This window comes from Raphanus sativus, unplaced genomic scaffold (assembly GCF_000801105.2).
Source record: "Raphanus sativus cultivar WK10039 unplaced genomic scaffold, ASM80110v3 Scaffold0954, whole genome shotgun sequence".
Classification (NCBI taxonomy): domain Eukaryota; kingdom Viridiplantae; phylum Streptophyta; class Magnoliopsida; order Brassicales; family Brassicaceae; genus Raphanus; species Raphanus sativus.
Window position 1 is genome coordinate 5,814 of NW_026616268.1, and position 21,737 is coordinate 27,550.

The 21,737-nt window shown below is 34.0% G+C and overlaps 3 protein-coding genes, 1 long non-coding RNA gene, 1 other non-coding gene and 1 pseudogene across 5 annotated transcripts; 4 read left to right on the forward strand and 2 right to left on the reverse strand.

Moving 5' to 3' along the window:
• The first annotated feature begins 319 nt into the window (after positions 1 to 319).
• On the forward strand, positions 320 to 2,715 carry LOC108825461 (uncharacterized). The gene is made up of 7 exons (XM_018598751.2): positions 320 to 810; positions 916 to 1,086; positions 1,177 to 1,433; positions 1,529 to 1,667; positions 1,785 to 1,914; positions 2,014 to 2,231; positions 2,342 to 2,715. The coding sequence occupies exons 1-7, from the start codon at positions 391 to 393 to the stop codon at positions 2,543 to 2,545; spliced, it is 1,539 nt and encodes a 512-aa protein (XP_018454253.1). The 5' UTR covers positions 320 to 390; the 3' UTR covers positions 2,546 to 2,715.
• On the reverse strand, positions 2,589 to 3,625 carry LOC130503440 (uncharacterized). Its single transcript, XR_008940829.1, has 2 exons — positions 3,270 to 3,625; positions 2,589 to 3,003 (listed from the first exon to the last, which is right to left on the reverse strand). It is a non-coding gene; the product is annotated as an uncharacterized LOC130503440 (long non-coding RNA).
• A 950-nt stretch (positions 3,626 to 4,575) lies between these two features.
• Positions 4,576 to 9,183, forward strand: LOC108825462 (uncharacterized). The gene is made up of 8 exons (XR_008940828.1): positions 4,576 to 4,598; positions 7,225 to 7,274; positions 7,359 to 7,483; positions 7,567 to 7,731; positions 7,832 to 8,103; positions 8,194 to 8,325; positions 8,418 to 8,777; positions 8,841 to 9,183. It is a non-coding gene; the product is annotated as an uncharacterized LOC108825462 (transcript).
• A 2,117-nt stretch (positions 9,184 to 11,300) lies between these two features.
• LOC130503441 (uncharacterized) lies at positions 11,301 to 12,396 on the reverse strand (annotated as a pseudogene).
• A 2,880-nt stretch (positions 12,397 to 15,276) lies between these two features.
• LOC130503442 (uncharacterized) lies at positions 15,277 to 17,525 on the forward strand. The gene is made up of 8 exons (XM_056998058.1): positions 15,277 to 15,501; positions 15,584 to 15,712; positions 15,789 to 15,959; positions 16,038 to 16,294; positions 16,388 to 16,523; positions 16,626 to 16,755; positions 16,830 to 17,065; positions 17,175 to 17,525. The coding sequence occupies exons 1-8, from the start codon at positions 15,292 to 15,294 to the stop codon at positions 17,349 to 17,351; spliced, it is 1,446 nt and encodes a 481-aa protein (XP_056854038.1). The 5' UTR covers positions 15,277 to 15,291; the 3' UTR covers positions 17,352 to 17,525.
• Positions 17,526 to 19,327: 1,802 nt separating this feature from the next.
• Positions 19,328 to 21,576, forward strand: LOC130503439 (uncharacterized). Its single transcript, XM_056998057.1, has 8 exons — positions 19,328 to 19,552; positions 19,635 to 19,763; positions 19,840 to 20,010; positions 20,089 to 20,345; positions 20,439 to 20,574; positions 20,677 to 20,806; positions 20,881 to 21,116; positions 21,226 to 21,576. The coding sequence occupies exons 1-8, from the start codon at positions 19,343 to 19,345 to the stop codon at positions 21,400 to 21,402; spliced, it is 1,446 nt and encodes a 481-aa protein (XP_056854037.1). The 5' UTR covers positions 19,328 to 19,342; the 3' UTR covers positions 21,403 to 21,576.
• The last annotated feature ends 161 nt before the right edge of the window (positions 21,577 to 21,737 follow it).

A 21,737-nucleotide genomic window follows, 5' to 3' on the forward strand; every position in this document is an offset into this window, starting at 1 on the left:
AAGTTTCTTTATGGGTCTTTTTTCTCCTTAGCCACATCTGTCTTTCATTATGTTCAGTTATTTTCGTTTATTAGTTTACAGTCGAGAATCTCTCCGGTTATATCCAACTTAGTCCATTGGGTCTTTAACGTTTAGGATGAAAATAGTATATTTTTAAAATTATTTGAAAAAAAAGAAAAACATATAGCAGCAATAGTTGTTTTTTTTTTTAAACTTATCAATATTTTGTGTGGGCTTAATTTACACGAGGTCCACAAGCCCATGAAGTCTGGTCTCTGTGGGGGATAATATAATGGTGAAGTAGAGAGAATGAATATAAAGGAGAAGAAATCTGTGAATAGGCGAAGAAGAAAAGCAAAAAGCAAAAAGCGATAAACTTTAGAAAACCTAATGGGTCGCAAGGGTGCTGCTGCGAAGAAGGATAAGAATCTGAAGGCGGAGGAATCTGAGAAGCGAGGAGGAACGACGGTAGAAAATCATCATGGCGACAAGGATAAGACGAAGACGAAGACGAAGAAGGAAACTAAAAAGCCAGAAAACCTAATGGATCGCGATCGCGAGGGGGGTGCGGCGAAGGAGGATAAGAATGTGAAAGCGGCGGAGAAAATTGAAAAGCTGATAGTCTTCTCTCTGGCGGAAGTTGCGGCAAAGATGGATCTTTCAGATCTTAAGGAGTTCCTCGACTATGGTCGGAGGTTGCCGGACATGGATGTATTGAGATTTTACTTTTACTTTGAGAAAGCCTTTGCCCAAGTATCGTTCCCATGGGTGAAGTTGTTCAAGGAGACTCCTTTGTCCGAACGCATCGATGTGAGCCCCCAATCAAAATTAAAAAAGAAAAAAAAAAGTCTCTCTTTTTTTTTTTTTTGGATTATACTAGTCGAATCTGATCATCTCTTCTTCATCTCTTTGCAGTTTCCCTTGTCTCAAATTCCTACGCCTCTCTACCAATTATCAGTCGATTGGATCAAACAAGCTCCAATTGAGCTTCTCTCGCATATTGTGTTGTTTTTGTGTGATCGTATTCTAGATCATTTGGCTCAAGGTGGTGACAATGTTCGAGCATCTTATCGCCCCAGATCTCAGGTTATTAATAAAACAATCTTCAATGCTTGCTTGCTTGCTTGCATCTTTGTGCTGATTCTAATTTTAACTCTGTTTGGTTGGTTTGGTTAGGCGGGACATTTTGTTGTATTGGCTATGGTATTGCGCTGTAGACCTGATTCTTTGATTGCGGTTTTGCCTTCTCTGAGGGATAAAGACACGTATCAAGGACCCGACAAGCTTCCCCTTATTGTTTGGATGATGGCTCAGGCCTCCGTAGGTGATTTATCTGCTGGTTTGTATTCATGGATGTGTAACTTGCTACCGCTAGTCAGTAATGACAAGTGCTGCCCTCAGTCATCGGATCTCGTCCTTCAATTAGCTGAGTTGTGAGTCAGTCCCATAGTTGTGTTTTCTTCTCTCTATTGATCTCTCCTCTATTCTCATCTTCTTTTTTTTTATTATTATTCCCTTTTAATTTCAGCATTTTGTCTCGTCCGGACGCTCTCACTATACTCGTAAAAGGAGGTGGTGTTATGGAAGGACAGCGTCTGGTTCCACTTCCTTCACTTAAGATCTTGCTGCGCCTCACATTCCCTGCTCCATCTGCACGAGTTGAGGAGGTTTGTATTAGTATTTTGGGGCGAGTTTTACCAGAAAAAATAATAATAGAAATTTAAACCTTGATGACTTTGTGAACTCTGTCTGACCTTGAGCATGGTCTCTGTATCTGCGCACAGATTACAAAGAGGTTTGAGGCAATTTATCCCTCTTTGAAGGAAGTGGCTCTTTCACCAGAGAGGGCAGGAGGAGGAAGATTTGCCATGAAAAATTTATTCGCGTTTGCCTTGACCTTAACTGGAGAAAAAGGTAATTTAGTATTGTAATACAAGTCTTGAATCCTTGTCTGCTCTTTTTTTTTTTTTTTTTCCTTCAAATTGATCTGTAATGTGTTACCGTTTGTTACAGGGAATCCTTCTGTTTTAACCAAGGAAGCTACATCAATCGCTATCAGATCTCTGACCGAAAACATCGACTGCTTTGAGCACTGGGACAGGCTTTATATGTATTATCCAGAAGCTAGTGTTGCGCTTCTTAAGAAGCTTCTGCTTCTTAAGAAGCTTGTAGACGCATCACCAAGTGACACTCTCACTGTCAATAAAATTATTGAGAGCTTCAGGCGTAAGGTTATGCATCTCTCTTTACACTTGTTGTTGTAAACTACAGCTTAACTAATTTTCACCCCCTATGCTGTATTTTCCATCTCTGACCTCACCTGCCCATGTTATGTCTTTAGAACAAAAGAGCCATCGCTAAAGGAGGAGCCAATTGTTCTCTTTACAAAGAAGCTGACAAGTACTGCACACTCATCTCCAAGTACTGCACACTCATCTCTTGGAGACTCTTTGGGAGACCCACGCTCGTAACAGCTGGAGTAGTTACTGCTGCATCAGCAGCTGCATCATTTGCTGCAGTAGCAGCTGCTATCTATTCCCTGTAGCATAATTTAGTGTTTCGTTTTTATTACTATCTGGCGAATGCTGGTCCGCCTTATCGAAGTTGTGCCTTTGTTTATCTGTTATATATATATATATATATATATAACTCGTTGTTATGGTTTTTCAAAACAATTTGTATCAAAAACTCTAAAACTATCAGTTTGAAATGTTATATATCCTCTAGAGAAAGTAAGGAATCAAAATAAATATGTGTATACGAGTGTTTTGTACGTTACCGAGACCTCCAAACTAGAGAAGCGTTGATGGTTTAATCATTGTGTTTTTCAAGCCTTCAATACATGCTGATGGACCTCCAAAGCTTATGATATAATCTATGAATCTAAAGTTTAAGATGTTGAAGCAATCGTGACCGGGCGGGCAAAGCTCAACCTCTGCGGAAACCACTTGCTTCTCCATTGCGTTGTCTTCTTATCAGGTATATGTATGATCTCCCATGCATCTGCATCCATAAGGAGAGAAAAAACACCAAGATATTAACCTGCTCAAATTGCAAAATGCCAAATAATCTTTTTAAAAGGAATCTGGAACATAAGGAGGAAACCGGCCATTGTCAGTCATTCATCTAAGATCTTATACCAGAAAACATAAGATTAAACAGCTGCAGATACACAAATAATAATGACATTTTTGCTTCTATTGCAAACAACCTATGTATTTAAGACTAATTAAGATCAAACAGATTAAAAGAGACTAGGAGTTATGTACCTTGTCCAGATATGAATCTAGGCATGGAATCCTCCGGCGAGACATGATGTATGATACAAAATGCTCTTGACTGCAGGGGGCTCTTCTCCTAGTGTATGTATCTTCGGGGGTGAGTTCTGGAATAACAATTTTTTGTTTGCAAAACAATCAAAAACAAGCATCTCAAACACAAAATAAATGTATTATTCTAAATTCAAATACTGGAAGACTTCGAAGAAGATTTTCTGGAAATCTTCTACATTTTTTTCTAAAATTTCCAGTAAAATATTACAAAAACCGACCTGAAAAATAGGAGAAGATATAGTCGCCTTCAAATACAGCGGTTATAGATCTGCAAAATAGACGTGAAAAAAAAGTGGCGGTAAGAACGACTATAGATCTAAATTGAACTTGACAATAAGATATATATCTTATCGGCAGCGGAGTTCAACAAGACGCGTTATCAGATCTGAAATAGAGAAAGCGGCAGTGAGAACGATGGTGATAACGACGGAGAGATTACCGACACTGAGAACGATGGAATACTGAGAATCGACGGAAATCATTTTAGAAATTGTCTCTAAAAGAAACGACGCTAAGGTTTTTTTAATTTCGCAAAAAGTGACTAAAAATCATCTTATATGTCCGGTAAATAATCCAGTTAAATTTAAAAGTACATTGGTAAAATTAAAGGTTCGATCCGGTTTGGACGACTTACTAGTAAGTCGTCTGTTGAATACTATACAACAAACAACTTAACTATAGGTCGCCTGCTGTAAATATATTCACTATACTAACCCTAGATTTAACCTCTAAATTAAATTGATTAAATTAACTAACTAGACACGTTATAAAGTCAAACTAAACTTAAAACTTGTATAGTATACACATAAATAAATACACATAGGCAAATTTTAAATTTTTCAAAAAGAAAATTTAATCTTTCCAAAATCTAACCCTAAAATCACATACAATACTACAACATATGTTGGCAAACCCTAAACCAAAGAATATCATGACTAACTACTTTCACTTGTCTATGTTGAAAACAATTTACTTTTATTATATCTTAATTTATATCACTTATAATATATGTTAATTACATAATTTTAATTTTTTATTTATCAACATATGTTAATTTATATCATTTTTATTTGGTCACAAGTTGGTTGTAATTTCAATAGTATTTTAGATTATTTTTGCATTTGATTCAAGTTTGAATATACATTTTGCATTTGAAATCAAGTTGTGAATCATATTTGGCAATTTTCCCTTGTTGTTTTAATGCAAGTAACAGTCGAACTCGCAAATCTGTATGAACTAGAGCATGGGCGAACCTACATTGACAAGGTGGGGGCAGTTGCCACCAGAAAAAACGACAAATAAGTTCATTTGCGTAGGAAAATTGGAAGTTATACAGCATATTTGGTATATATCCTCACTTTGCCCCCACTAAACCACCGATCAAACTTCCATATAACTCTTTTACTTGTTATTTATTATTTCCTTTTTTTTTTGGCTACTTCTTATGTTATTTTATTTTTCTTCTTTACCTTGTCTTCTTCTAATTTTCTTTTTATCGTTTCTAATTTAGATTTTTGATTTTCCTTTTTGGTCACCAATCATATTCTTTTTTCTTTCTTTTCTCTCATGTTGCATGTTTTGTACTTTTTATTCTTTGGTACTTTTCCGTTCAAAATCAACTTTGTATTCAAAATTTTCTTTTACCAAATCATAGAAGGTAATTTAGTAGTTTGATTCATCATTTATGTTCCTTTATTTGTAAAAGTATTTTCTGTATCATTTTATTAGTTTCTTTTTTCTTTTGGAAAATATAAAAAAAAATATAATTATCAAATAGAAATATATTATATATATATATATATTATATATATTAATAATTAATTTTTTGCCCCCATTCAAAATATTTTCTAGATTCGCCACTGAACTAGAGGGTTTTCTGTTGGAAATAACTTCACTATCAAAATCTATAAATAGAATATTTTCATATTTTCTTTAGTTGTTGAAAAATATAAGGCTTATACTTATATAAAAACAATAATTTCACTTGTGGCTTACACGTATATAATATATAACGTTCTACAATCATTTCATATAATAATACTTGTCGCATATATTACCTCAAAAATTCATCTGAAAAATGTTCATCAAGTTTATTTTGTATAAAATCCTTTCACTCAGTGATAATATTCCAAAATATCAATATTGCAATTATTATTATACTAGGTGTTTGTAACATATGATAGTAGTATTTACGTATCTGTAAGATTACTATACTAATATATACATTTTCATTGTATATTTATACTATTTCAATGGAAAAGAACATGATTGTCATATTGATATTTTCGTCTTCAAAATTAATAATTAATATAATGTCATACTCTATTTTATTAATGATTGAGAAATGTTATCAGAAATGTTATTTTTCACACTTCAAACTATCAAACTATATAATCTACAACCCTTTGGTATTTCTATATCTTTTGTGTGAAATGGAATAGCTAATTTTTTATATTTCCATATTTTTAAATAATATAATTATATATTATATTTTATAAAACAATTTTAGAATCTTATCTAAAACTATAAAATTTTAATTTTAATTTTTATAACTAAGAAATCCCTCTCAAACATCCTAAAAAAAAACTAAAGCATTGTAAAATATTCAACTTAAATTTTGTTCAATAACTTTTGAAGTTATACAGCATATTTGGTATATATCCTCACTTTGCCCCCACTAAACCACCGATCAAACTTCCATATAACTCTTTTACTTGTTATTTATTATTTCCTAATCTTTTTTTTGGCTACTTCTTATGTTATTTTTTTTTCTTCTTTACCTTGTCTTCTTCTAATTTTCTTTTTATCGTTTCTAATTTAGATTTTTGATTTTCCTTTTAGTCACCAATCATATTCTTTTTTTTTTCTTCTCTCTCATGTTGCATGTTTTGTATTTTTATTCTTTGGTACTTTTCCGTTCAAAATTAACTTTGTATTCAAAATTTCTTTTACCAAATCATAGAAGGTAATTTAGTAGTTTGATTCATCATTATGTTCCTTTATTTGTAAAAGTATTTTCTGTATCATTTTATTAGTTTCTTTTTCTTTTGGAAAATATAAAAAAAATATAATTATCAAATAGAAAATATACATATATATATATATATATATATTAATGATTAATTTTTTGCCCCCATTCAAAATATTTTCTAGATTCGCCACTGAACTAGAGGGTTTTCTGTTGGAAATAACTTCACTATCAAAATCTATAAATAGAGATATTTTCATATTTTCTTTAGTTGTTGAAAAATATAAGGCTTATACTTATATGATTTTAATTTTTGTTTTTAATTGCTATTATATTTTAGTGATAGTTAGAATTGAAATTAATTAATTACAAAAAAAATTAAAAGATTTTGTTAGATTTTTAAAAGGAAAGTTGTTTATTTGTACTTTAAATAAAAGATTAAGATATTAAACTATATTGTATTTAAATTAAGTGTAATTGGATAAATTTTATAAGAGATGGTCTAAATAAAAAGAATCAGACATTAAAAAAATGTCATAGGACTCTAGATTAATAGATGAGATGTCCAGGGACAATCACATAGTTAAACATAGATAAAATAAAAGAAAATTAGATAAGTTTATTAAAAAATAAAAAATAAATTTCCATTTGTTTTGATGTGATGCTTTTACCCTCTTTTTTTTTCTTTCTAATCAAAATAAAATAAAATTAGATAAGCATATGGTTTGATTCGGTTGGTTTATCAATTTTTTGACACCTCTAAGTTAGGGGGCCCAGAATAATATGAAAATAAAAAATCATCGATCAGTCTTTTCTTAGAATTTCGTATCTCAAAGTTAAGAAAACCTAATGGATCATCGGGAGGGTGCGGCGGGGCGAAGGGGGAGAAATCTGAGAAGCAGATAGTGTCTCTGGCCGAAGCAGCGGCGAAGATCAATACCCGTCATCTAATGGATCACCTCGTCAAAGCAGTGGTAAGTGCAATTTCGATCTTCATCGAAAACAAAAAAAAAAAAATCGATTTTGATAGTTGTTGTTGTTTTTCACTCTGAGAATAGAGAGAGTGTTTGTGGAGGATGAGCTGTTATCGAGGTATACCGATTACTTTGCGAAGGCACTCTCAGGAGTATCGTTCCCATGGGTGAAGATGTTCAAGGACGCTCCTTTATCCACTCTGATCGATGTGAGAGCCCAGGCTTTGCTTTGATTTTCGAATGAAAAAAGGAGTCAGTCTTGAAGCTGATCAATCTCAATGTCTCATTGCAGGTTCCGTTATCTCATATTCCTGATTCTGTCTACGGAACAACACGCAATTGGCTCGACCTCCCTCCAGTTGAACTTGAGGATTTCTCTGCCTTCGTACTGCGTGCGTTTGATCAGATCCTCCTTGATTTGGAAGGAGGTGGTGGTGGTGATGACTCCAAATCTCAGGTGATCATCATCTCAAATTCATTTGCTCATGTGATTTCTAATGGTTAAATTCGTTTTTTTTTACCTTTTTAACTCCATCATCTTTATATGTAACATGTAGGTGGGAATGTTTGTTGCGTTAGCCATCGTTTTGCGTTGTAAACCTGAGGCTTTGGCTCCTGTCTTACCCATTCTGAGACAGAATCCTAAGTATCAGGGACACGACAAGCTTCCCGTTACTGTTTGGATGTTGGCTCAGGCCTCCAAAAGTAACGATCTATGTCTTGGCTTGTATTCATGGTCACATAACTTGCTACCACTTGTCACAGTCAGTAGTAAGAAGCGTTGCTATATCCCTCAGTCTATGGATCTAATCCTGCAATTCGTTGAGGAGTAAGTCAGTCGCATACTGTTTTCAGATTTGTCATCTCCTTTGCTTGTATTGTAACTATCAAATCTCTTTTATGCACTTGTCTTAATTAGGATTCTGTCGCGTCCAAGGGCTCCGGCCATACTTGTAGATGGAGCTCTTAGGAAGGAGAGCCGCTCATTCCACTTACTTCATTTGAGATCTTGGTGCGTCTCGCATTCCCTGCTCCAGACGCAAGAGTAGAGGTAAAATTTTATTTATCAAAAACTAAACTAAACCTTAAAATCATGATTGTGCTGCTTGATTCTGATCACAAGCATGGATGGTCTCTGTACAGTCTACAGCAAGGGTTGAGGCAATATATCCCTTGCTGAAGGACGTGGCTCTTTCACCAGATATGCCAGGAGGAAGCAACGCCGTGAAGCAGATGTTCACTTTTTCCTTGAGATCAGCTAGAAAAGGTATTGTTACAGGAAACCTTGTTTTAGCCGAGGAAGCCACATCAATCGCTATCTGGTGTGTGCTTGAAAGCGTTGACTGCTTTGAGCACTGGGACATTCTCTATAGGGAGAATCTAGAAGCTAGTGTTGCTCTTCTTAAAGAGCTTGTTGGCGGAAGGTGGGTTTTCCGCAAGCTATCAAAATCACCAAGGGATACTCTCACCCTCAATCAAACTATGGAGAGCTTCAGGCGTAAGGTAATCCATCTCTCTTTACTCTTCTTGCTGTATTTCCCATCTCTGACCCCACTTGTCCTTTAGAACAAAAGAGCCATCGCTGAAGGAGGAGCCAGTGCTTCTCTTTACAAAGAAGCTGACAAGTACTGCACGCTGATCTCTGGGAGTCTCTCCCGTGAAAGTGGAGGTTTCGAATTGTCACCTATTACTGTGGTTCTAGCCGCTGCCGGAGCCGCTGCCGGAGCTGCTGCTGCACTTGTTGTATTAGCTTAACATCCTCCGATATTTAGAAAATTGTGTCCTCTTTATTTATGATTATTTGTAAGCTAGTATACAATCCTAAGTTATTCCAAACAAATCTGCTCCCTTTAAATATTTGATAGATTGTCTGAATCATCATATATATATATGGCTCTGTCTTTCTTCATGAGTTCTTAAGTTTTTCGTATTCTTATATATAAAACTTCAAAAAAAAAAAAAAAAGGATTTTGTGTTAACGCAAGTAAAAGTCTAACTCGCAAATCTGTGTGAACTAGAGGGTTTTCGGTTGGAAGTAGCTTCACCATCCAATACTAATAAGATTCACTCTATAAATAGAGATATTTTGGTCCTAGTAGACCTGATCGATGACGATGAGCTTCACAATCATACCACAAGCTTTCAGTTGTTTACATTGTTTCATTGTTACATCAAATTCATTTCATTGTTACGTGTGGTTAGCGCTGAACCCACTTTCCCAAACGTTAAAGTATTTTATGAGAAGCTGTCTTTGTGGAGATAACAAAAAAGAGAAAAGAAGTTGGTAATGGCTGAAGCAGAATCCATTGGCAAGCAAAAATGGGATGATATATAGAGTTCTAGTTATGACGTGAGCGATGGATTGGATCATGTCTGCTCTTGATGATATCCATGCAAACTCTGGATCATCAGGAAGAGAGACAGTGGTTGCTTACAACTGGGAAGATGAGGACTGTGTGTGTAAAATAAAATATAAAAAAAAAATGAGAATGAGGATGAGAGGTTCACCACCACATCATTCATTACATTGCATGGAGATCTCAGGCTGAAGGTAATGCATCTCTCTTTACACTTCTTGTAAGATAGTAATAATTTCATATGCATCGAACAATGGAGATCTCCAATGTGATTATGCATGCATTAATTATATTCTTAAAAAAAAAAAAAAAACGAATGTGGTCATGGCATATATAAGCAATTTTTTTTAAAGAAGGTCACTTCACAAATCTATTTATTTATACTATTAATTTAAAATTAATTTGGTTGATTGTCAGTTTTCCATGATTATAGGATGTTCATTAGTTTAGTGAAAATTTTCTGAATCATTAATATTATATAATAAACGATTTTAGTGATTATCATGAATCAATACTATTAAAACTAGATGTTTGGCCCGCCATGCGGGCATAGTTATCTAACTAATTTTTATTATAAATGTATTATTATTAAAAAACCAGAAAATTAATATTGTCATACACTTATAAATTCAATATTAAATTTAACATCAATTATTTCTATATAATGCAGTCATTCACTACAACATATATATTTTATTGTATAAAAAATAGAAATATGTAAATATTATAGAAATCTCTTTATATACTATTTTGTAGTATTTTTTAAAATTTTATTTATCATCAACTATCAAGATCTTCAGTTATACTTATCAAAACATAGTTTATAATTATCAAAACCACTAAATGATTTTTTTTAATTTATATTTTTTTGTCAGCAACTTAAATAGACTTTTTAATTTATAATTAATTTCCTTTTTACCTGATATATATATATTTTCATAAATTATCTTACTGAAAGAATAACATTAATTGGAATGATAATACAATAAACATGATTTTTTAATCAAAACATCTTTTCTTTTGAATATTGTTTATTATTATTAATTCATGTTTAATGGCTAATATATTAAATAAGTCTAATTATTCATGAATTTTATAGTTATTTATTAATAAATTTATTACTAAATAAAATACTATAATAGTAAATTATTTTTATTTTTTTTATCAACCATTATTATGTTTTCATTGATAATTCTTACCTATAAATTATTAAAAAATTTATTTGTACACTCTATTCATTATTTATAAATAAATCTTAAAATCATTAAATATTATCCTTTCAATTATATCAAATTAATAATTTTACTTGATAAATGTTTAGTTATTAATAATCTCTGTCTTTTTTTAATTTTAAATTTTTATTTATTAAAATACAAAGGTCTTTTTTCTAGACCACCTTGAAATTTTAAAATATTTACCATTCTATGCCATTTAATATTGAAAATTATTTTTGTGAAAATAAATAAAGAAAATGTTGTCCAAAAAAAATTAGTAGCAGAGAAAATAGTGCCTGTTATAAAATAGTTATTTTGTTCATTAAATTTTTGGTTTTGTATTAATCAAAAATTATTTTGATCTTTTATAACTTAAATTAAAGTTATAGAATTATCACTAAATCTCAAAACTCCACTAAAACGATATAGTACCAAAACTTTTGATTTCCAAACTCTTTAAAGTTAAAAGTATTTTCATAATATTTATGATTATTATACAAAACTACAAAAATCAAGAACATAGTTAAACTTTTAACTATGGAGGAATGGTTCAGATATAAAGGAAGCAAAATTTGGGACTTGATATTTCTCAAGAACCTGGCCCAACACTCAGAGACATCAGACTTTTCTTTGAACAGAAAATTTGGGAGACAAAGCAACTTAAAAGCTCAAAAATATTCCATGGAACCTGTCTGCGTGTTAGGCCACTACTTGGAACACCATAAACTGCAGTGTCAACAAGTCCCAGGGTCTGCTAGGGGCTGTTAAGGATAGACAGCAACATTAAGAAGACAAAAAAAGGCTTTGATATAGAACTCAGATCAAATGGGATTAAATTTTCAAAAATACTTGTTATATGCAGCGCGGCCTACCATGACTCCGTGAGCTCCTTTCTCCAGTGCAGCGTTTACCTTGCAACAATCACAACATTATTTTAAGTCTTACCCTGCTAGAAATCATCAGAGAGCAGGAAGCTACTCTCTCATATCTAAGCTGGTTACCTTCGATACAGAAGTAATGCCGCCATTAATTGTGAATTTCAAGTCTGGAAAGTCACGCGCAAGGGCATAGTAGTACTCGTACCTAAACTACGCCCAAAAACCAGGCGATTTCAAAGACAGAACAACTTTTATTTCCGAACACGAAAACCCAAGAGGAAAATAATGGTAAAAACATACTTTAGAGGAGGGATTCTCCGGTTATCAGCAGGGCTTATTCCACCAAGAAGTGCCTTGCGCGAATGAACAATGAAATGCCTAGTTGGTGACAGAGTAGAAACCTTGTAAACAAAGTCACCTAACAGTAGAAGGAAAAGATGTATTAGTACATCCAGACACAGCCCATACACGAGACTCCAGAAGGCATTTGTAACAAACAGAAAAAAAACTCACAGAGCTCATCATAGGAATCATGATCGTCTACACCAATTCGACATTTCACAGTAACAGGGACGTTGGTATTATCAGCAATGGCAGACATTGCCTCTCCAACAAGCTTTACAAACAAAAACAACAAAGCGTGAGCGAGAGGGACCATCCTAAAGAAAGAGCAGATACATAAATCTTGAAAATCAAGTAGAGGAGTAAGCAACAGACCTTGAAAATCTTGAAAATCAAGTAGAGGAGTAAGAAAGAGCAGATACATAAATCTTGAAAATCAAGTAGATAAATAAATGACTATGACGCAAGTGTATAGTTATGAATCACCACTAATTCAATACAATTATATAAAAAATTAGAATTATTTATTTTTCAAAAAAATATTTTATACAAATATGATTATAAAAAACATAAATATGCTTACAAAGAAAAACACAAATATATTTACTAAGAAAGACACAAATCACTGCTATTTAAACAAGAATATGTCATGTTGATAATAGTTGGGTCCAATTTGAAAATACATAGAACCTATAAATAACATATATATAATTGTTTATATGCCTGAGATATAACTGCAACAACATCAAAGAAGTTCCATAAGAATAAATTCATATTTTCAAGAAATGTCATATTTATTGTATATCGAACTCCTTATCATGAACTTAAACTCTTATTTTAAAGGTCTATCTATATCAAACTTTTTATCATACTAATCTCAATTGTGAATTTTGTATATTTTTTGCAGCTACCTTTATAAGTTCAGAGATATGAGAGAAAAATTAAATATATCCTAGAGAAAAATTAAATATATCCTAGAAAAAATGAAATATTCAGAGATATAATTGGTTACAGCCTGGATTTTATAAAAATTATATTTCTTAAAAAATATATTCGTCCTTTTAAGGGCGGATCATAAATTTGGTTTAACTATTTGAAAAAATCGATTTACGGATGCGGGCTATGAGTATTTTATTAGGGGTGAGTGCGGGTTGGCAGATTTTGGATTGCGGATATCTACGGACCCGAAAAGTATTTCAAATAAAAAGAAGAGTAAAAACTTTTTTAAAAATATGGTAATTTAAAAAAATTAAAATTTTAAAAATATATAACTTTTATTATAAATATTTTTATTTTTTATAATAATTAAATTAAATAATTATTTTAAACAATTTATAACCCGCAGATAACCGCAAAATTAAATAGGACGGTACCAGTACAAATTATTTGTTTGCGGGTTGTGCAAATCATATTTTTTTATCGAAACAAAATTGAAACCGCGTGTTGGAGGGTTTGACCGGCAATCCAGCCCTAACCGAGCGTATACAAGACCAACTTTTAAATTGCTATTATTTAATAAAATATATTTTGATTAACATTTACACACAAATATGATTATAAAAAAATACAAATATAATTACAAAGAAAACAAAAAAATGAAAATTAAATTAAAACCAAAAATATACCCGCCCTTTAAAGGGCGGGTCAAAATCTAGTTTGTTTGTTTAAAGCGATGAATCAAGCCGTCGGTTATGATTTTTAGAACTGTAGATGAAAGGACGCCATGAAAACCACATACAGAGATTCTACATCACGATTCGTCTAACTCGACATCATGAAACTCCATCGTTTAGTAGATAAACCCTAACTTACGTTTGAATTGCATCAAACAACTTACGCATAAAAGACACCGTTTCGTACGGGTTATATTAAAACGTAATTAAAACAAAAGAATAGCCCAATACATTTTTACAAGAAGCCCATTTAAAATGTTATCAGTGGACCTTAAATCTTTACAAATAGAACACACGTGAAACCCAAACGAAATTCCATAACAAAAAGAACGCGTGTCATCATATGGCTAAGCTATTTTCTGACGTGTCACTATAAGAAGAGAGTAAAACTCTTCTTTATAGTATAAAAAGATATATATATATATACTAGATATGGATCCATGCGTTGAGTTTTGTTTAATATTTAAATTTATGAAAACATAGAAATGATAAAAATCTTTTTATTATAGTTTTACTATATGTAAAATTTATTTTATGAATAAAATTTCATTTTCAACATAAGTTTCTATCTGTATTTAAAAATTTAATACATGAAGGTGAATTAAGAGTTATTAGTTACTTTGGGCATAAGATTAGAGAAAATACTTAGACTTGAAAAACTAAACCGAACCTAAGCTAAAAAATAAAATACAAAAAATTAAAAGTTTAATTAAGCCAATTGAATCATTAACATTGTCATACACTTTCTTATGTTCCTCATTATTAAGATTTTCTACTTTGAATTTTCAGTTATTATAGTAATATACTTTTCGAGAAGAGAATAATACTTTATATTACAATTTTTGTGTTTCATTTTATTGTAACCACAGTGTCAATTTTATTAAACTGATCTAGATAACAAATTAACTATATGCATATAGATATCTTATTTCTAAATAGATGTAAGTATTTAAGATTTTAGAAATTAAAATCACTATTGCATATATATATATATTAATTTTGTAAACTAATTTTTTTTTGTTTAAGAAAATTAAAATTACAATAAAATAAATACATATTTATAACAATTAAACACATGTGACAATCTTAAATTTCTTATTGCATATATTTCTATAATACTAAATAAAATATTTTTATAAAAATTATTCATTTCTATAAGTTTGTAATTAATAAATATATAATTATAATTGTCATGTGTTATAATCATGTTTACTATCTTATTTAAACACATGTATCGCAATCTTAAATATATAATTAACATGTGTCGCGATCGTATTAATTAGTAATTTTGAAAAACCAAACTTTATATAATAAGATATGTATATATATATTTCATATTTTGTAATAGAATTTAAGAAAAATCCTAACAGATAATAATAAAAGTTTTAAATCCCCCAATTAAGCTGTAATTATGTCGAGATCGATGGAGTTAAGAGTTTAAAACTCTATCCAAAGATGGGCCTTATTTACACGAGGTCCACAAGCCCATGAAACATCGCCGAAGGCTAAGAAGAAAAGCAAAAAGCAAAAAGCGATAAACTTTAGAAAACCTAATGGGTCGCAAGGGTGCTGCTGCGAAGAAGGATAAGAATCTGAAGGCGGAGGAATCTGAGAAGCGAGGGACGGTAGAAAACCTAATGGATCATCGCGAGGGTGCGGCGGGGGCGAAGGGGGAGGAATATGATAAGCAGATAGTGTCTCTGACCGAAGCAGCGGCAAAGATCGATCCTCCTCATCTTATTGATCACCTCGTCAAAGCAATGGTAAGTGCAATTTCGATCTTGATCGAGAAAAAAAAAGCCAAAAAAATTCAATTTCGATAGTTGTTTTTTTTTCTGTGAATAGAGAGAGTGTTTGTGTGGGGATGATGAGCTGTTGTCGAGGTATACCGATTACTTTGAAGAGGCATTCTCAGGAGTAGCGTTCCCATGGGTGAAGATGTTCAAGGACGCTCCTTTGTCCACTCTCATCGATGTGAGGAGCACAATAAAAAAAAAAACTATCTCTGTTTTGGATTATTCTCGAAGCTGATAATCTCATCTCTTTGCAGATTCCGTTATCTCAAATTCCTACGCCTCTCTACAAATTTTCAGTCGATTGGATCCAACAACGTCAAATTGAATATCTCTCGGATATTGTATCTTGGTTGTGTGATCGTATTCTGGACAATTTGGCTGAAGGTGGTGACAATGTTCCAGCATCTTATCGCCCCAGATCTCAGGTGATGAAACATCTTCAATGCTTGCATCTCTGTGTGTGTGTTTGTGCCGATTCTAAGTTATTTACTCTGTTTGGTTAGGCGGGACATTTTGTTGTATTGGCTATGGTATTGCGCTGTAGACCTGATTCTTTGGTTGCGGTTTTGCCTTCACTGAGGGATAAAGACACGTATCAAGGACCCGACAAGCTTCCCCTTATTGTTTGGATGATGGCTCAGGCCTCCGTAGGTGATTTATCTACTGGCTTGTATTCATGGATGTGTAACTTGCTACCGCTAGTCAGTAATGACAAGTGCTGCCCTCAGTCTTTGGATCTCGTCCTTCAATTAGCTGAGTTGTGAGTCGCATAGTGTTTTTCTTCTCTATTGATCTCTCTCCTCTCCTCTACTGTGCGAATATTCTCATCTTGTTTATTCACTTTTCATTACAGCATTTTGTCTCGTCCGGAGGCTCTCACTATACTCGTAAAAGGAGGTGGTGTTATGGAAGGACAGCGTCTGGTTCCACTTCCTTCACTTGAGATCTTGCTGCGCCTCACATTCCCTGCTCCATCCGCAAGAGTTGAGGTAATTATTTGTATTTTGAGTTTGTTTATAGAAACAAATCTAAACATTGATGAGTTTGTGGACTCTGACCTTAAGCAATTGTCTCCGTATGTATGCTCACAGACTACAAAGAGGTTTGAGGCAATTTATCCCTTGTTGAAGGAAGTGGCTCTTTCACCAGAGAGGGCAGGAGGAGGAAGATTTGCCATGAAAAAATTATTCTCGTTTGCCTTGACCTTAGCTGGAGATAAAGGTAATTTAGTAACAATCCTTGCCTCCTCTTTTTTTTCTCCGAATTGATATGTAATGTGTTACCATTTGTTACAGGGAATCATGTCTTATTAACCAAGGAAGCTACATCAATCGCTATCAGAACTCTGACCGAAAACATAGACTGCTTTGACCTTTGGGACAAACTTTATATGGATAATCCAGAAGTCAGTGTTTCTCTTCTTAAGAAGCTTGTAGACGAATGGAACAGTCATTTCTTCAGGCTATCAACATCACCAAGTGAGACTCTCACTGACATTGTCAAACAAACTATAGAGAGCTTCAGGCGTCAGGTAATGCATCTCTCTTTACACTTGTTGCAAACTATAACTAAAGTAAATTGACCCATACCCTAAGCTGTATTTTCCATCGCTGACCTCACCTGCCATGTTATGTTGTTAGAACAAAAGAGCCATCGCTGAAGGAGGAGCCAATTGTTCTCTTTACAAAGAAGCTGACGAGTACTGCAAACTGATCTCTTGGAGACTCCTGCGTGTAAGTGCCATGACAGCTGGAGTAGTTACTGCTGCATCAGCAGCTCTATCATTCGCTGCAGTAGCAGCCAGCCGCTATCTATAGTTTATGTTCCGTTTTTTATTACGCCTTATCCTCTAGAGAAAGTAAGGAAACAAAATAAATATGTGTGTACGAGTGCTTGTACGTTACCGACCTGTAAGCTAGAGAAGCCTTTACAGGCCTTTACTAGATGTTGATGGACAGGCCTCATTTTTTAATCCAAAGCTTATGATATAATCTATGAATCCAAAGGTTATGATGTTGATGGACAGGCCTCTTTCTCAGCTCCCTAGCTATTTTCTTCAATTCTTGTCCTCAATAGAACCTTCTCTTTTACTTCTTCCAGCATCGCACCGACGATTGAGTGGACAGACAATCACTACAGGACGCTTGTGATACGAAGGCTTATAATTCAGATGGACAAATGGGCAAATTGGCCAGCGAACCAGAATAACATGGGCTGGGTTAAGTGTCTTTTAACCCTAGATACCCTTTAGTATATAAGATTAGGTTTGATTAGAGAGATCTTTTATGTATGATATCTCAAAATAATTTTTACAAAATCTAATTTGAATGTCGTTGATGTGTTAGGCTATTGTGGGAAACAGTAAAACAAAAGTGGGCAAGTATTTTGCTAGTAGATTTCCCTTGTCGCTGATGGAAGTGCATCAAATTATGTATGATATCTTCAAGATCAAGGAGGATTTCAAAACCTTCTTCAAAGAAGCTTAGCTTAAAGAAGTTTAGTGTACAACATAATAAATAATCAATTGTTAATTGGTGTGACTATGTATCTACGTCCTTTAAATTTACTTGTTTGGTCATAAACTATAAACTGGTTATTGTTCAAGCTTAGAGATTTTTTTGAATAGCGATAATCATAGAGCTTTGTGGTTATTTTTCATCTCATCGCTAGATAAGTATAGAGATTTGTTTGGATTATGAGCTTTGATTATTTCACGCTCGTCTGCAGTTCATGAGATTTCATAGAGAAAATTTGCATGAAACAAATTTAGATATGTGGCATTGAGATAAATAGCTCACTTGTTTGTGGCACCATTTTCAGTTTATATGTGGGCTCATCACTTGGTTTACTGCAGATGAAATCAGAGGAATTGGCAGAGAGAGATAGCACAACACAAGGCAAGCCTGACTCTTTTCTGAGAAGGACATCCATAGCTAAGCGAAACACAATTTGTAGTGTCCGAGTCTTTGGGTTTGTTTCAAATTCGTCGTCATTTGAACAAGTCTTCCGAGTATACTCAAGTACTTTTATGATCTTTGTTATTGCAATACTTCTTATTTTTCAGAGTTCTATTGTGTTAGTTTGACTATATATATTTCCAATGTTTTTCATATTTCTAACTGATTGCCCTTGGCTATAATTTTTTTTAACTACTTTGAAATCCAGCTAGTAGCGTCTAACATATAATGTTTTGGTTCAGAAAATCATATATGCCAAACATAAGACATTCTCTATGGGCTCTTATCAATACCTAAATTCAATTTTAGAAAAAGAAAATATAAACCACTCCAATCATATCATATTTTATGCAATTTAATGATCATAGATAGTGCATAACAAAATCTAAACTACTTGATTAATTTGCTAGATGTTCTCGAAAATCATTTGTTCCAAAATACCAAGATAAGCTTAGCCATTTTATACACCAAATAATTTCTCTGGATCCTCAAATTAATGAGCATAATTTTCTATCTTATTTAAACACATGTATCGCAATCTTAAATATATAATTAACATGTGTCGCGATCGTATTAATTAGTAATTTTGAAAAACCAAACTTTATATAATAAGATATGTATATATATATTTCATATTTTGTAATAGAATTTAAGAAAAATCCTAACAGATAATAATAAAAGTTTTAAATCCCCCAATTAAGCTGTAATTATGTCGAGATCGATGGAGTTAAGAGTTTAAAACTCTATCCAAAGATGGGCCTTATTTACACGAGGTCCACAAGCCCATGAAACATCGCCGAAGGCTAAGAAGAAAAGCAAAAAGCAAAAAGCGATAAACTTTAGAAAACCTAATGGGTCGCAAGGGTGCTGCTGCGAAGAAGGATAAGAATCTGAAGGCGGAGGAATCTGAGAAGCGAGGGACGGTAGAAAACCTAATGGATCATCGCGAGGGTGCGGCGGGGGCGAAGGGGGAGGAATATGATAAGCAGATAGTGTCTCTGACCGAAGCAGCGGCAAAGATCGATCCTCCTCATCTTATTGATCACCTCGTCAAAGCAATGGTAAGTGCAATTTCGATCTTGATCGAGAAAAAAAAAGCCAAAAAAATTCAATTTCGATAGTTGTTTTTTTTTCTGTGAATAGAGAGAGTGTTTGTGTGGGGATGATGAGCTGTTGTCGAGGTATACCGATTACTTTGAAGAGGCATTCTCAGGAGTAGCGTTCCCATGGGTGAAGATGTTCAAGGACGCTCCTTTGTCCACTCTCATCGATGTGAGGAGCACAATAAAAAAAAAAACTATCTCTGTTTTGGATTATTCTCGAAGCTGATAATCTCATCTCTTTGCAGATTCCGTTATCTCAAATTCCTACGCCTCTCTACAAATTTTCAGTCGATTGGATCCAACAACGTCAAATTGAATATCTCTCGGATATTGTATCTTGGTTGTGTGATCGTATTCTGGACAATTTGGCTGAAGGTGGTGACAATGTTCCAGCATCTTATCGCCCCAGATCTCAGGTGATGAAACATCTTCAATGCTTGCATCTCTGTGTGTGTGTTTGTGCCGATTCTAAGTTATTTACTCTGTTTGGTTAGGCGGGACATTTTGTTGTATTGGCTATGGTATTGCGCTGTAGACCTGATTCTTTGGTTGCGGTTTTGCCTTCACTGAGGGATAAAGACACGTATCAAGGACCCGACAAGCTTCCCCTTATTGTTTGGATGATGGCTCAGGCCTCCGTAGGTGATTTATCTACTGGCTTGTATTCATGGATGTGTAACTTGCTACCGCTAGTCAGTAATGACAAGTGCTGCCCTCAGTCTTTGGATCTCGTCCTTCAATTAGCTGAGTTGTGAGTCGCATAGTGTTTTTCTTCTCTATTGATCTCTCTCCTCTCCTCTACTGTGCGAATATTCTCATCTTGTTTATTCACTTTTCATTACAGCATTTTGTCTCGTCCGGAGGCTCTCACTATACTCGTAAAAGGAGGTGGTGTTATGGAAGGACAGCGTCTGGTTCCACTTCCTTCACTTGAGATCTTGCTGCGCCTCACATTCCCTGCTCCATCCGCAAGAGTTGAGGTAATTATTTGTATTTTGAGTTTGTTTATAGAAACAAATCTAAACATTGATGAGTTTGTGGACTCTGACCTTAAGCAATTGTCTCCGTATGTATGCTCACAGACTACAAAGAGGTTTGAGGCAATTTATCCCTTGTTGAAGGAAGTGGCTCTTTCACCAGAGAGGGCAGGAGGAGGAAGATTTGCCATGAAAAAATTATTCTCGTTTGCCTTGACCTTAGCTGGAGATAAAGGTAATTTAGTAACAATCCTTGCCTCCTCTTTTTTTTCTCCGAATTGATATGTAATGTGTTACCATTTGTTACAGGGAATCATGTCTTATTAACCAAGGAAGCTACATCAATCGCTATCAGAACTCTGACCGAAAACATAGACTGCTTTGACCTTTGGGACAAACTTTATATGGATAATCCAGAAGTCAGTGTTTCTCTTCTTAAGAAGCTTGTAGACGAATGGAACAGTCATTTCTTCAGGCTATCAACATCACCAAGTGAGACTCTCACTGACATTGTCAAACAAACTATAGAGAGCTTCAGGCGTCAGGTAATGCATCTCTCTTTACACTTGTTGCAAACTATAACTAAAGTAAATTGACCCATACCCTAAGCTGTATTTTCCATCGCTGACCTCACCTGCCATGTTATGTTGTTAGAACAAAAGAGCCATCGCTGAAGGAGGAGCCAATTGTTCTCTTTACAAAGAAGCTGACGAGTACTGCAAACTGATCTCTTGGAGACTCCTGCGTGTAAGTGCCATGACAGCTGGAGTAGTTACTGCTGCATCAGCAGCTCTATCATTCGCTGCAGTAGCAGCCAGCCGCTATCTATAGTTTATGTTCCGTTTTTTATTACGCCTTATCCTCTAGAGAAAGTAAGGAAACAAAATAAATATGTGTGTACGAGTGCTTGTACGTTACCGACCTGTAAGCTAGAGAAGCCTTTACAGGCCTTTACTAGATGTTGATGGACAGGCCTCATTTTTTAATCCAAAGCTTATGATATAATCTATGAATCCAAAGGTTATGATGTTGTTTTTTTCTGTGAATAGAGAGAGTGTTTGTGTGGGGATGATGAGCTGTTGTCGAGGTATACCGATTACTTTGAAGAGGCATTCTCAGGAGTAGCGTTCCATGGGTGAAGATGTTCAAGGACGCTCCTTTGTCCA